At 35.1% G+C, this 16197-nt stretch overlaps 1 protein-coding gene across 2 annotated transcripts in view; it reads right to left on the bottom strand.

The window, feature by feature from the left end:
* LOC146000494 (venom allergen 5-like) overlaps nucleotides 1-16197 on the bottom strand; it is a 67056-nt gene that overhangs the window by 19454 nt on the left and 31405 nt on the right. For both annotated transcript variants that reach the window (XM_083138217.1, XM_083138218.1), the window contains 2 exons: nucleotides 7538-7699; nucleotides 2170-2254 (listed from right to left, as the gene is read on the bottom strand). In XM_083138217.1, coding sequence (XP_082994343.1) covers nucleotides 2170-2254; nucleotides 7538-7699 — 247 coding nt within the window. The remainder of the gene's footprint in view (nucleotides 1-2169; nucleotides 2255-7537; nucleotides 7700-16197) is intronic.

Genomic DNA, 16197 nt, shown 5'->3' on the forward strand with positions numbered 1-16197 from the left:
ACTTTGCAAGAATTGTGTAAGCCAACTTAATTATAAAAATCAATCAAGACACAGGATATAAGACTTGTAGAAACATGAGCTGGATATCAAACTTAGAAACCTTAATTACACACTGATAATTTTAATAACTGAGCCATCTATTCACAGTAGGTGAAATTGAATTGCTTCACGTTCAATATATCACCTTGACTTGGATAATCTATTTCAGACCACAACTCTTCATGTTGTGAGAGATACCAATAAAAAATATCTTACTTCGTGAAGTAAATCTGTTGGATAACTTTTACAAAAATAATCAATTCAAAGAATAACATTAAAAACAACAGTGTTATTATTATATTCAGAGTACATGTAAAATTTTGAATTTATGCAAAACTCAAACTGTATGAACTCTTACACTTTGAAACAGAAAAGAAACATCAAATTATGGTAGATTTGATATAATCACTCCTCAGTTTTAAGCCACACATGGTTAGCTCCAAGAACTTAAAATATACGTATATGTACTAGTGTGCTGCAATGAGTGGTAATAGTCCACGTGGACGATGCTAGATAGTGTACTGAATTGACAGCTTCTTCGCTCGAGCAATAATGCTCAAACAGGCAAAACGACTGGTATACACTCGATGCCCAGTAGTAGATTGAAATGATATTTAATTCTTTAAGCGTATCAACACTCAAGCATGGGAGATTTGATTGACTATAAGCGGGTGAAACTGGTTCCATGTAGTACTCCAATATATTCTGTACACCTCCCTTCTAAAATATGTCTTTGTGTGTCACTGAACATTTAATAAACAAACATAATTTGATCTATATCTTATTGTGTGTCAAATGATTTAATGAAAATATGACTAAATACGGAGAAACTAGTACTCACTTTATCCATGAAACTGTTTTTACTTCTTTGTTCTATTAATTTCAGTGGCTTCTACCACCATCCTCGTTCATGAGTACTAGTACTTGTACTAGAGTCTACGTATTTATCTACTACCGCATCTCTCTTCTCCAAATTATGAAAAATATGACTAATTGTAAAGAATTTGCATTTATACAAACAACAAAGACATTTCTACTTTGTAAATTTGTTCCCTAGGTATTTCTTTTTTTTTCTTCAATATGGCTCAGATTCATGATGATGGAAAGACTTCCAGAGTTAAATTGAAAAATGTAAGGCATGATATTTCAATTCACAAGAAATTTTGGTTGAAGCTAATTTCCAAGCAGGAGCACAGAAAATGGATGAGGATATTTTTGGGACATTGCTCTAAGGTAGATAAAATATTCAGGTAGGCTCTGCTTCAGCAGATATATGATTCTCTCCTTTTTTCTCTTGCACTCTCTTTCTCTCATTCTTTTGTTTTTCTCTTTCTTCCTCTATCCTTTTTCGCCTGTATATCATTTTACTATTTCTCTCCTCCTGTTTCTTATTTCTCTCTCATTCTTCCTTTTCCTCTCATTTTTATCTTCTTTCTTTCTCCCCAATTGTTTCTTTTTGGCTATTTGGGTGGAGAAAGTGGACTAAGAAAATTTTATGATGAGTTTGAACAACTGGAGCTCAACCTCGTCCTCCAATTGGGAACATTCCCAAGTTCAATACTTTTTTACATACTGAACATTATTATTTTTTTAAAAATAAATTAGCAACAATAGTAACAAATCTTGCCAACTCCAAAGTGCAAAAAATTGAAAGTTAGCAAACAATATTAGTTTTTATCTCCATAAAGTATAATTTATACAAAAACTTTAGATAATTTGCAAAAGGACTTTATCAGTTTATGTGGTGTCAAGACTGAAGAATATTGTATCTTGTTTCAATAATTTCCATAATGTAATTCTTTATTTGTCCCTTATTTCTTCTTGCATAATCAAATGAAAGATATTTCCCCCTATTATTAAAGACAAAATACAGATTTTACATATGTGTGGCTTAATAACCAATGTTAATCACATTAAAAAGTAAAAATTTAAAAAAAATGGGAAAAAATGGTTGAAAGAACAAAAGGATCAACTCACTTGATTAAAAACTGCAACATGGTCATCAGCTATATGCCACATGTAAATAAAATCTGTATTTTATCTTTAATAATTATTATTGTCAGCAACTGTGTTTATGCAAGCATTTAAGAAATTTACATATTTACCTATTAAATGTGTCTTTATACTTACATAGAGTATTCCTACAGTGATCATGCTGGAACGTACACTGATCTGCCCATCTTTGTGCTATTGTTGCCAACTCGGAATCCCACACCTGAAATAAATCACCAATATATTTAACATACGTATATTCAAACAACGCAACAAACATATTATTGCAAATAGTTTATCAATGTAACTATTCCATTTTTCTATTTTCATATAAACCTTCTATTTAGTTATTATTCTTAACATCATTAATATTTCTCGATTATACTATTTTATGTATTCAAGAAGCGGGACAGAAATGTAAAAACTACAGAGGAATAATACTAATGTGCCACTCAGGAAAGGTGTATGAAAAAATATTAAAGAAAAGAATAAGGGATGTAATAATAATAATAATAATAATATATCTTTATTGAGCGGGCGAGGTTCAGCGTACGCTGTTCTCCCACCTAACCCTTGTCAGAATACAGTCTACAGTTACAAACGGTATATATATCCAATAAGAAAAAAGAAAGAAAAACAATAATAATAATAATAATAATAATAATACAAATAATAGTAAATAAGTAAGAAAGATGAAAAAAAAATGCAAATCAAATAAGAACTGTAAAGATACAATTAATGAGTATATGTATACACAAAAAGAAAAAAAATACATAAAACTAAATTCTAAATACAATTTTAAGTATATATATATATATAGGCACACACACATGTACACATAAATGCATATTTGGTAATGTTTGATGGTGCAAGAATAGAAATATTTGACATGAAGTAATATCAAATTCTTACATTGACATTAATACATTGTGGGATGTATTTTTATTCGTGTGTGCTTCTAGATTCAAACTGTTTACATAGTAGATAGTCCTTTGCTGTGGATTTAAGAGCATGCAGTGTTGATTGGTTAGTTATTGTTATGGGCAATTTATTCCAGGTTGAAACTGCATTTACCGAGAATGATGATTTGAAGGAGGCGGTACTGTGATGATATTGAAAAAGTTTGTTATGCCCTCGCGTGAAGTGTGAGTGTATTTGAGTGCCTACTTTAACTTTTCTAAATAGATAATCTGGTTTACTTACTTTCAAAATTTTGTTTATGAAGGTGATATAGTGCAGATGCCTTCTTCTGTCCATTGTTAATATTTTCTTTGTGTTCAAATGAGGCAGGATATGTTCATATTTCCTTATGTTCAATGCAAATCGTATACAAGAATTTTGCATCACCTGAATTTTCCTTTTATCTCTGACTGAGACCCCAGGACCATAAACTACATCACAGTAATCAAAGAGTGACCACAATAAGAGCTCAACTAGCTTCAGTTTAACTTTTTCCGTTAGATAATTTTGAGACCTATATAAATTTCTGAGAATGTAGAATGATTTTCTACACAGTCCATTTATGTGTTCTGTCCAAGTGAGAGAACTATCAATCACCAAACCCAGGTTTTTAGATGTTGTTTTATGCGGTATGCACGTCCCACGTATCTTCAAGACTATGTCGTTATACTTGTCGTTTGTAATTGTTTGTCTGTTCCCCAGTAACATGTATGTGGATTTTTTGGGATTTAATATCAGTGCATTGGAGTCACACCAGGTGGAAATTCTTTTTAATTCATTGTTGAGGACCATAACATCACGTCTAACTGTAATTGGCGTGGTAGGTAGGTATATCTGTGTGTCATCAGCATAGAAATGGTATGTACATGTTTGTATTGCTCTCGATAAGTCTGCTGTGTATAAAGTAAACAGTAGTGGCCCCAATATTGATCCCTGAGGCACCCCAGTTTTTATTGGCACAGATTTTGAAAATGATAGTGGAGTGCCAGGCATTTGTACTTTCTGGTGTCTGTCTGTAAGATAAGAGTTGAACCACTTGATTGCTAATGGGCTGAAGTTATAATATCTGAGTTTAGCTAAAAGTAGATCATGCCGTACACTATCGAAGGCTTTGCTGAGGTCTAAGAGGACTAGTATAACTGCACACCGTTCATCCATGAAATGAAGGAAGTCATCTACTACTTTTGTGAGTGCAGTGGCTGTACTATGTTTACTGCGAAAACCTGACTGTAATTTTGGTAAAATATTGTTCGCATCAACAAATTTGGTGAGTTGCTGACACACTACTTTTTCAATAATTTTGGAGACAACAGGCAACAAGCTTATTGGTCTGAGGTCATCAAGACTTTGAATATTCTTCTTCTTTGCTAGTGGGATTACATGAGCTTCCTTCCATATGGAGGGAAATTCTCCAGTGCAAATAGAGAAATTGATGATTTGTGTTAGTGCAGGTAGTACAAAGGGAAGCGATAACTTTAACATTTTAACTGTGATTTTATCAGCTCCAGCTGCATTTGAGTGTATACTATGTATTGCCTTATATATGTCAAGTTCTGTTATTGTTTTAATTGCGAAACATAAATCTGTGGTATTCTCATTCCTGTTTGTCATGAAGTAATTGTACTGTTCTTGGATAAGTGTTTCAGAAAAATTCAGATTCTGTGTTACACTAACAAAATGGTTGTTTATAACATCTGCATCCCTAAGATTAGATGGAAGGGCATCAATATTATTTGTAGTTTTATCAACAATACCTAAATCTTTTAATTTTTGCCAGGTACCACGTGTGTTCATATTTCTGCTGTTTATATGGGATGTGAAATATGCTTTCTTTTCCTGCCTTGTAATTGACGTTGTGAAGTTACGCAGGTCCTTGTATTGTAGCCAGTCGTGTGGGTTATTTGTTCGTTTAAATTTACGTAAGGCATTATCCCTGAGTTTCATTACTAGTTTTACATTATCTGTGATCCATGGAGTATATTTTTTACCTACCCTTGCCGTTTTAGTAGGTGCATGAATTTCAAAGACGCTGATGATTTTTGAATTAAAATAGTTTATTTTGTCTTCAATATCATGGATAGGTTTCAGCAATTCCCAATCTACGGCTTTCATATCATTTTCGAATTTATCACTATCAAAATTAGAAAAGTCACGATATGTAATGTATTTCACCTGCTTTATGGGCTTCTCACAAACCAACGATACATATGTGAGACAGTGATCAGAGGTGTCTATAGGGTTTTCAACATTCGACCTGTGAACAAGTTCAGTATTATCTATTGCTATGAAGTCTAAGAGTGTCCTACTATTTGCTGTGATTCGAGTGGGTTTGTCGATTATTTGAGTCAGGCCAAATGTGTTAAAAATTGCTTTTAAATACATGGTGTCTGATTCGCGTTTTAAGAAGTCACAGTTTGCGTCACCCATCAGCAAGAGGGTGTCTACACAAGGGTATAGCTCAGAGAGTAGATTTTCTACAATGGAGAGTTTTGTGTACGCTATGTTTGGTGCTCTATATATAATACACACACCTATTCTTTTACTATTATTATTTACAATAATACTGATATATTCAACATCACTGCCATTGTCCAAGTCATTATAACCTACAATGCGAAAGTTCAGTTCTGTTTTCATGTAAATGGCAATGCCCCCTCCGGTTTTATGCATCCGATCAATTTTCACGATCTGATACCCTGGTAGGTTGATAGATGCCATTGGCGTGTAGGCATCAGTCCAGGTTTCAGAGATTGCGACAATATCAAAATCATGCAGTAATGTAACACACTGTAGTTCATCAATTTTTGGTACAAGAGACCGCACATTACAATGAGCGACGCTAAAATTGCCACTTGGCTGCGTTAGACACTCTGGATTTGTCGTTTTACCTTTTAGTTTGAAGAAGCATTTGCTTTCTTTAGTAGTTTTTCTTTCATTTTTGTTACGACTTACCATAAAAAATCTTCATTCCATTTTTGGGGCACACGCTTTACCCTTTCTGAGGATCTTAATGCACCATTTCCTTTTATTGTGGTTACAACAGAGCTGAACATGAGAGAGGAACAGTAAAAGTTTTAGAAGATGCAGATCAACAGTAGATCTGATATTTACCATAAGGTAATTGCAGGAAAGGCACCATGAGTATGAAAATGATTTGAATATGGCATTCCTAGATGTAGAAAAGGCATATGATAACATAGACAGAACAAAGATTTGAAAGGCTCTAATAGAGAAAGGAGTCAAGGAAGAGATAGTGTGTAGAGTGCGGAGCACATGCTAAGCCAACCAGAAATGTGTGAACACCCCAGTGGGAAGAACAGAGTGGTTCAGTATAAGTAATGGACTAAAACAGAGAAGTGCTCTTTCCCCACTGCTGGAGGCAATTAACGAAGAGGTGGGGAAGAAGATAGGAGAGGAAGAGATGAAGACTCTGTTCTTCGCTGATGATTTAGTAATACAGAGAAAGAGGGAAGAAGATGTACAGAGACAGCTTGATAGTTGGAATGAGTAAATCAGAAGAGCAGGAATGAAATTCAGTGCAGAAAAGAGTGAGGTGCTAATAACAACAAGAAACAGAGCCAGAAATGAACCTAGAATAAAGATGGACACGGAAGAGTTGAGGGTAGTGGAGAGTTTCAAATATCTAGGAAGCATAATTGAGAGAAGTGGAAGAATAGATAAGGTGGTAAACAGAAGAGGATAAATGTGTTGTGGACTATATCAATGCATTCGAAGATTATTATGGAACAGGGTTGTACCTATGAAATGCAAGAATGTAATATATAACACATACTATATGCTAATAATTATGTATGGAGCAGAGACTTGGACAATGACAGAGAGAGACAAAAGAATGATGCAGCCAGTGGAGAAGAAATTTTTAAGGAGTATACTGGGGAAGACTAGAAGGGACAGAATAAGGAATGAGGAGATCCGACAGACAGTGGGGGTGGTGAAGCTTCAGGGCAGGATAGATCAGGCACAGATGAGATGGTTCGTACACATGAAGATGATGGATGCAGAAAGACTACCAGTAAGAGCTTACCATGCACAAGGAATGGGAATAAGTCCAAGGGGGAGACCAAGATGTCGACGGAAAGAGCAGATAGTGGAGAGTTAGTAGAAGAGGACAAGATTGGAACACCATGGAAAGAGAGGAGTGGTGGAAGTCCAGAAGAAGGTGGAGTGGCTTGACTTCTATGCCGACCCAGCTAGAGGCAGGAAACGGCGAAGGATGATGATGACTATTTTATGTAAACTTTGTATGCACTCAGAAAGTCAATGAAATGAACATTAAAAATTTTAATCTATTCATTTTATATGTAACTTTTTTTTTACACCATTCATTTGATAACATAATTTATTTCCTTTTCTTTAACTTTCATTATTGAGAGGTAAAATGTATTAACTTCACCTCCGCAAAGAGCCCTGTGATTCCAGAAAGAAAAAAGATATTATCTCTCTACAAGAATTAGTTCCCTTCCTATGTTGTCTTTTTTCAGCAAGTTTGAAAGTTGTGAAAAGAGTAACCAAATTAAATACTCACTAATCTTTTCATGTTGCTTGCTGATGGTTGAGGACCTGGATATCCTCTTGACTCCTGCCCATTTGCTACTTTTGCTCTCAACTCATTGTGGTAGTTGACAATTTGCTGCTGCTCTGCAGAACTTACACCAGAACTTCCAGCACCACATAATGATGACACACCCTGTATAGATTTAAGAACATTGTATATCAAAGCTGGGGCATGTCAAGTATCTGAGCGCTCAGCGAGCAACGTGATCTTACGTGACGGCCAAATAAGCATTGCAACGTGAGCACTGCTCACTTGATCGCTGAGTGAACTTGAACCTTGCTCGCAACATGTTTGAGCCACAGAATATAGCATTTTTGTGTTTCGATCTCATGAGGAAAACACTGAGCAAGAAGAGGAGAACTGTGTTAGGATGATGGGCTGGTGGCTAATGAGGAAATATTAAATTAATTGTGTAATTACAGATAAAGTTCAAGTAACAGTAATATAATATTCCAGTTTTTGTAATTGTATTAAAATGAATGTGTTGTTTCCAAATAAACATTTTAGTTTCGCAACGTTGTACAAGGATGTGAAAATGAAAATTTCAACAGTTTTGTGTGTTCACATCAACTATTTCCATAATTAACAACAGCTTCTCAAACTGAAATCTTGTCCTCTCGATGCAGCCACATTGATCACAGATTATTCAAAGGCACTGATATTTTGATTAATGAGCACAAAGTGTCAAGTAAATGATCTGCCTACTCAACAAGCGAAAATCTTGCTCAGTGAGCATTGCTCATATACTTGACGTGCCCCTGATGAAACTACATTGCAAGAATATAGGGCCTATCCACCGGAAGTGTCTTCGCGTGGACGCCATAGTTGTAGCACGATAACTTCCGGTTCGTAGGCTCACAACATGCCGCTAAAGGGAGTTGAGATTGTGTCACATGGGAAAAGAACGAATGAGCATGAAGCAGACTATGGTCAGGGCTAAATAATCTTTCACAGATCTCTCTTCATCCATTTCCTCGAGATCTAGGGCACCAAAATTATTGCATTCAAGCTGTCAGGCGTGAATATTGGAAGCCCATAAGCAGCAATAGAGTCCGCAGTAATCACAATGGAAGTGCACGATTAAAAAAAAACGGGACTGGGAAAAAGTCCCGTCCCAATCCCGACTTCGGGAAAATCTAAGTAATAGTGTTGAAAAGTGGTTTATTCCATACGTATTTTATGTACCATAAGTGTCCGAAATTTATTGAAATTAGAATTTTCTTTATTCTAGAAATGCAAAATCGATCATCACCTGAGGGTGAAATGGACATTTCCACTACTTTTTTTAAATATCATTTTTAAAATCTACACCATCGACAAAGAACCCCTGGAATTTTCCACGTTCATGTACGTTCGTTTTTAGGTAAAAAATCGAGTTTCTAATTTTCGATCCGAGCGTTGTGCGCAAAACACATCTGCGCCATGTTGTGACATCATCGTTCGGCTCATTCTGTCGTCTGCACTTCGCGTTGGCTGCATTTGGTGTTAGGACGTGTCTGTCAGTGACGTGCACTGAGGAGTAGCTAGTCTAGCAGAGATAGATCAATCAATCTCACATCTCGAATTATATTCAAATCAAAATATTTATTATCTTGTTAAAGCCACAGTTCATATGCAACACCTTCTTTTCCACGCGCTTCTCGTCCATCGGTGTTCTCCGCGGGCAAAGCTGGCTGGATACCCTAGCTCGCTCTTCTTCCGCTTGACCAGTTTCCAGGTAGAAACGGCCGGCCCAACGAAAAGGAAGATTTCTACCTCTACCTCCCTTGCCTCCTCGCCCCCCACTGCAATGATTGAAAGCCCAGGCTTTCAGGTCCCCCAGTCTATCTCCTATAGGACAGATAGGGGATTGGTTTCTCATAGATTTTTTGTAAATCCTCTAAAGAACTCAGGGTAAAAATGAATATCATTAAAGAAACTACAAAAAAGTGTGTTGTGTTTTGTTACTTGTTTTGTTTCTGTGCACAAAGTGTACTTAAAACACCAAATCAACCAACAGTGGGGGAGTGGTTATCACAGCACGCTACGACACCAGGAGTTCCAGGTTCGAACCCTGACCTCAGCATGGGTGTTCTTTGTGTTTGTCCCTTCATTAATTTTATCGCATCATCTTCGCAATTAACCAAATGTGACAAAAAAGCGACGCTAAGTAACAAAAATGAAATCAAAACATTGATTGATTGCTCAATTTGGTTTATTTTACTTCGCTTTTCCGCCACTTTTGGTACGATAAAATTGATGAAGGGACACACACAAAGAATACCCATGGCCAAGCCGAGATTCGAACCCAGCAGTCAAATCAAATCATTTTTTTTTTATTTTTGAATGTGGGTGGGGGTTACGTGTACTTCTTTTAGTACTCATTCATCATTTTGCAATCTTTTCCTGTTATTGACATCCTTCTTTTTCTAGGAATACTGGGCCATAAAGGGGGGATAGGGTGTGACCCACACCAACCCGCAACTCCCTTGACCATGCCACTGACTGCTACCCCAAGTGTTGACGTCACCGCACGTCACTGGTGTCTGTGTTTGCTATGAGATAATGGATTGGAAAAGATAAGTAACTACTAGAACAGGAAATGGTCGTTACCACTAAGCAAGCACTAAGTCAGTATTTTACTACACTTTTCCCTGCTGAGTTAACATTCCAAATAAGATTTTTTGTTGCCTTCTGCCAAAACAAGTTTCCATCCATTTCCATCGTGTGAGTTACAAGAGCAGAGCAGCCCGAATTTTGTGCTGGTCAGTGTTATGGATGTCACAGTGGAAAATAAAGATTTCACCAATATGCACAAATACCAGTACCAGATGCTCCAATATGATATTTCTGAATGTACCCATGAATGAAACACAAAATAGACTATTTATTTGTGTGCGATTTACATGGCGAGGCCAGATGAATGGTAAGCTACAAGAACAATGAAATTGGTTTGGTTTGATTTGGTGTTTTAAGTCCACTTTATGCACAGATAGGCTAATCGGGACTGGACCTACAGTTTAAAGTGGGATCCGAACCACTATGTACCTCCTTCGGGTATCGAACCCAGGATCCCTTGATTACAAGGCGACGATGCTACCACTGCGCCATATGGGAGGCCCTCAATGAAATTGGTCTGTGAAAGCTACCTAAAAGTGCAAGTTTCTAAAAATACTGTTCTATTTGATTACATTGAAGTGCATTACCATGGGCGTAGCCAGAAATTTTTGTACGGAGGAAGGGGTTCAGGCTGTGATAAAAGTTAAAACTTTAAAAATTATAATAATGGTTATGATTCTTATTGCACAACAATAACTATATAAACTAATAAAGTAAAAGTTTTTATTTCTACAATAATTTTATTAGATTCTTCCTTGGGCAGGCTGTTCTATTCGGTCCACCAGATGAGTGAATATGCGGCGCAACTATTTATTTCTTTATTTTTTTACATTTGAAATACAGTTAGTGTACTGAAATGCAAATACTATATTTTGTTATTTACATTCACATGCCTTGTTCAAGAAAAAAATAAGTTAGGAGTAAAATTTTGGTCATATAGTGCGACTTCTCACATAAGAAATCTAATTTTTGGAATTTTGAAAACTTGAACCACCTATTCCTTGGATTAAATAATAAAAATATGGATCCTGCATTTTACACTCAACTTTTCGATCTCGCGCATTTTTTTACTTTGATTATTCTGTTGGAATCATGGGCGTCGAAAGGAGGAGAATCGGACCCCCCCTTTTTTTTGGAAATTGGCATCGTTCTTTTCAAGTAGAAAAAAGAAGAAAGTTTGTTATTTTTATTGTTAATAGGAGAAATAAAAATAATTTAGTTAGTATTTGAACAGAATATAGCGACAGTAGAAAGTGTGTTAGATCAAAAAAATGAAAGGAAAATATAAGAACCAAGTTGTACCTCCATGTTCTACCATTTAATCCAAGAAATAAATAATTCCAGTTTTCAATATTCCAAAAATATAGTTTTATGGTAGAGGTCACAAAATAAACCCTATGAGTAAAATTTTCTCCTACCTTTTACAGCCTTTTTGCGAATGATGTATACAAAAGTTAATAACAAATACAATAACTGTGAATTTTAGTACACTGAGTGAAATGTGAACAAAAAAAATGTATGAAATAACTTTATGCTAGATATTCACTTATCTGTTTATTTTTATTAGTATATAATATTTATCACTGTAAAATAATAATACTAGCTAACTTTCTAGCCTTCTTAAACCTGAAGGTTCATGGCTGCAGCAGCACAGGCCTTCCATCTGTCCCTATCCTGAGCAAGATCTATATACTCTTTCCCATCCCTACCGATTTCCTTTTGGTCCATCTCAACGTTGTCCCTCCATCTTCGTCTTGGCCTTCCTGGAGGTCTATTACCATCAGGTTTCCCAACAAGAATCCTGTAAACCCTTCTTTCCTCTCCCATTCGTGCCACATGGCCTGCCCACCTAAGTCTTCTTGATTTAATCATTCTAATAATATCTGGACATGAATACAAATTATGTAGTTCTAAATTATGTAACCTTCTCCACTCACATGTCTCCTCATCGCTTTTAGGCCCAAATATTTTCCTAAGAATCTTATTTTCAAATACTCTCAATTTATGTTCCTCTTTCAATGTAAGGGACCAATTTTCACATCCATATAATAATACAGGCAAAATTACTGTTTTGTATATTTTAACTTTTAGTTTCTTAGATATTAAACAAGACGACAAAAGCTTACGAAGAGAAAAGTAACATGCATTTTCTGAATTAAGCCTGCTTTTTATTTCCACTTTAATATCATTTTTATTTGTTAGTATTATTCCTAAGTATTTGAATTTGGAAACTGGTTCAAACGAGTTGTTATCAATAATTAGATTTTGATTATTACCTAACACTTGATTTCGACCTGTAAGCATATATTTAGTTTTCTCTTTGTTAACTTCCAAACCTATCTCTTAAGCTGCTTTGAAAAATATTTTAGCATTATTCTTAATTGTATTTGTATCATCCCCAAATAAGTCTACATCATCTGCATATGCTAACAGTTGAATCACACCATTTAATTTTAGTCCTCCGTTAGTTTCTCTTATCTTCCTAACAGCATATTCTAAGGCAAATTAAAGAGCAATGGAGATAATGCATCTCCTTGTTTTAACCCTTCATGAATTGTAAATTTGTCAGACATATTCATATACACACAAATTTTACTTTCTGTTTCACTGGTGTATACTTTTATCATATTAACAAGCTCCTTAGGTATTCCAAACTCGACTAATATATTATATATTTTATCTCTCTTGACTGAATCATATGCTTTTTTAAAATAAATGAATAGCTGATGGACATTTTGATTATATTCCCACTTTTTCTCAAGTGTCTGTCTGATGTGAAAAATTTGATCTGTTAAGTTTAATTCCACATTGATAGTCACCTATAATTTCATTAGCATATGGGGTCAGTCTTGTTAAAAGAATGTTAGATAATATTTTATATGTTGTTGAGAGTAGAGAAATTCCACGGTAATTATTGCAGTTCATTTAATCACCTTTTTTAAACACAGGAACAATTATGGATTCTTTCCACTGTTGAGGGATTTCTTCTTTATTCCATATTAAACAAATTATGTAATTTATGAATTTGACAAATTAACGAATTTCCACCATATTTAATTAACTCAGCTGGTATTAAATCAATGCCAGGTGCTTGTTATTCTTTAGCCTTTTAATAGCATCTTTAACTTCAGTCAAGTTAGGTTCTAGAACTAAAGGTTCTGCTGTGTGAACTTCATTTACTTCTGACTTATCTCCTACATGAACATTTAAGAGGTCATTAAAATAGTTCTTCCATCTATTTAAAATATCACTTGGATCAGCCAAAAAATCACCATTTTTATATTTTATCAAGTTTACATTAGGTTGCCATCCCTTTCTAAATTCATTTACACCTTTACACAAATCTCTGATATTTTGGTTTTTGCTGTTTGTTTCAATTTCACTAATTTTGCTTTTCAAGTAATCTATTTTTTTACTTCTAAACATGCGGTTAACTTCTCGCTTTATTCTATTATAATTGCTTAGATTTGTATCATCAGAGTTATTTAACCACCTAAGTCTAGCCTGATTTCTAATTTCTATTAGATTATGACATTCGTTATCAAACCATGGCTTACTTTTTCTTGGTTTATGGTATCCTATACTTTCTTTAGCTGCTGACTCTATTGCATTACGTATGTGCTCCCAATTCTTATTTACGTCTGTTTCATTTATATTTTCATCATCATTTAAATCCTGCAAAACATCAAATCTATTTGACAGTTTAATTTGGTAATCTTTCTTATTTCTTTCATCAGCAAATTTTCCTGTATTAAATTTTATAACTTTTAGATTTTGTTGCTTGTGATTTATGACTGGGAGTCTTTCTCTTAATTTAGCAATTACTAAATAATGGTCACTTGTAAAATAACAATTTTATTATCAATTTTTATTAGTGTTATTATTTCTACAATTCAAGTTTTCTTTCCCCGAGCTCCGGCAAAAAATTCTGGCAACGCACATGGTTGGAAATAATATCTAACTGAAATTTATTTCTGTTATTATTATTTACAATAAAAATAATATACCTTCTGTTTTTTGTAACTTGAAATGAAGGATACCAAGGAGCTGGTCAATGGACCGGTTCGAACTCCCGCCCTTCCCGATGCTCCTTTTCATTACATACATTTATTTTCAGCTACGCAAGAAAAAAGAAAAAAACGCTGGTTTATACCGTCGTGCAAAAAGACACTGACATTTTTCTACTGCTGCAGTAATACCAGCACTACTAATAACTGAAAATTAGGAATGATTGCTACTGAGAAAAATCTTTCAACAGAATAATATTAAATGAACTTGAATAATCTGTTGATGAAAGTAAACACCATGTCAAATTTCCCTTGCAAAAGTACATTCCCTGTTTTCGCTCCTCGACTCTGGTCCATCCAATATCATTTGTGCACAATATGGAACTACCGTGAATGCATCTGCACATGTTAGATTGCCGGAATTGGCTTTCGTACATCTCTCACATGTCATAATCTAAACTTTAATTTTGAAAATCACAGAATCCTCTTCCAAATTCAGCGTTACAAACACGAGGAGCAAAGAACGCCTTCGTGCATGGATTTCAGACGACCGAGTTCACTGCCGAACGTGAATGTCATAACTGGAATATCTAATCAGAGGCCGTTCGGTTTTCGTGATGTACAGCATCAATTTGGCACAACTTGTAAGACCAATTTCTCGCAAACTATTTCGAATTAACACAAACTATTTTGCACAACGTTAATATAAAATGAATGACATGCAGTGATACAGTTAAAATCATATTTTAGGTTAGAGTGGAAATGTCCATTGTATATAATTAAAACAAATTCAGTGTAGGGTAATTTTGGGTATTTTCCGTCTCAAAAATCTCCCAATTTAATCGGGAAATAGCATTTTTCCCCCCTGTCTTCAACGTCAGGGTTTTCAAAATTTCCCATCCCGACCAAAACTTTTGCGTCCCGCACCCCCTAGTAACCACTTCATTAAAGTGAAATCATTCATATAACGATTTTCTCTTTCTGTTTTAGTGATATGAGCAAATATGTACTTTTCATTTCAAACGATGTTTGACCATAGCATACCATAGTCAGTTAAGTTATACATTACGTTCTTGAAGAACACATGAACTGTATTAAATTTTACACCTGTAACCAGAAAAAAAATTGTGTAACCGAAAAAAGTTTTTCTTGTGAAACCAGAAAACTAAGTGGGGATATTATTATTAATTTTTGTCTTTACATATGTTATCTCTGAAACATTGATAGAGAACGGGTCCTAGATTTGAACAGTGATGTGCACTGAGGAGTAGCTAGTCTAGCAGGGATAGATCAATCAATCTCACCTTTCGAATTATATTCAAATCACAATATTTATTGTCTTGTTAAAGCCACAGTTCATATGCAACACTTTCTTTTCCATGCGCTTCTCGTCCATCGGTGCGATCCACGGGCAAAGCTGGCTGGATTCCCTAACTCAGGGGTTTCCAAACTTTATGAGACTGCGCCGCCCTTCATATGTCACATTTTCCGAGCGACGCCCCTGTACCATTTTTAAAAAAATATGCCCAAATTTAGTTTGATTTGGTAGTATGTTTTAAGAGAAAAAAAACATCTCGTCCTGTATTTGATGATTTAATTTTAACTTTTACACTAACTACTAACATTTGAAAATGAGACAGATTGATAAATGAAATATGTTCTGGAAGAACAAAGACATTGAACGTGATATGTGACTGTGTATAATACAAACAACAACAAATGCATGAATGTATTTTTCTTCCACAGAAGTAACTTTCTTTTGAAAGCCTCAATCTTGTCGGACAGTTGTATTATGTGTGATTTTCTGCCCTGGAGGCTGACATTCAGAGAATTCAGCCTCTCAAACATATTGCACAAATACGCCAACTGGAGAATGAAGCCATTATTAATAAAGCATTCAGCACTACTAATATGTCCTTCTGTGAGCTACAAAAAAATTCATTCCGCAGTTCATATACACGGGACACCACATTGCCACGAGAAAGCCAACGAGATTTACAATAGTAGAGCAGGGAAGTGTGCTCG

Source organism: Lepisma saccharinum, chromosome 16 (assembly GCF_977018435.1).
Source record: "Lepisma saccharinum chromosome 16, izLepSacc3.1, whole genome shotgun sequence".
In the NCBI taxonomy this organism is placed as follows: Eukaryota; Metazoa; Arthropoda; class Insecta; order Zygentoma; family Lepismatidae; genus Lepisma; species Lepisma saccharinum.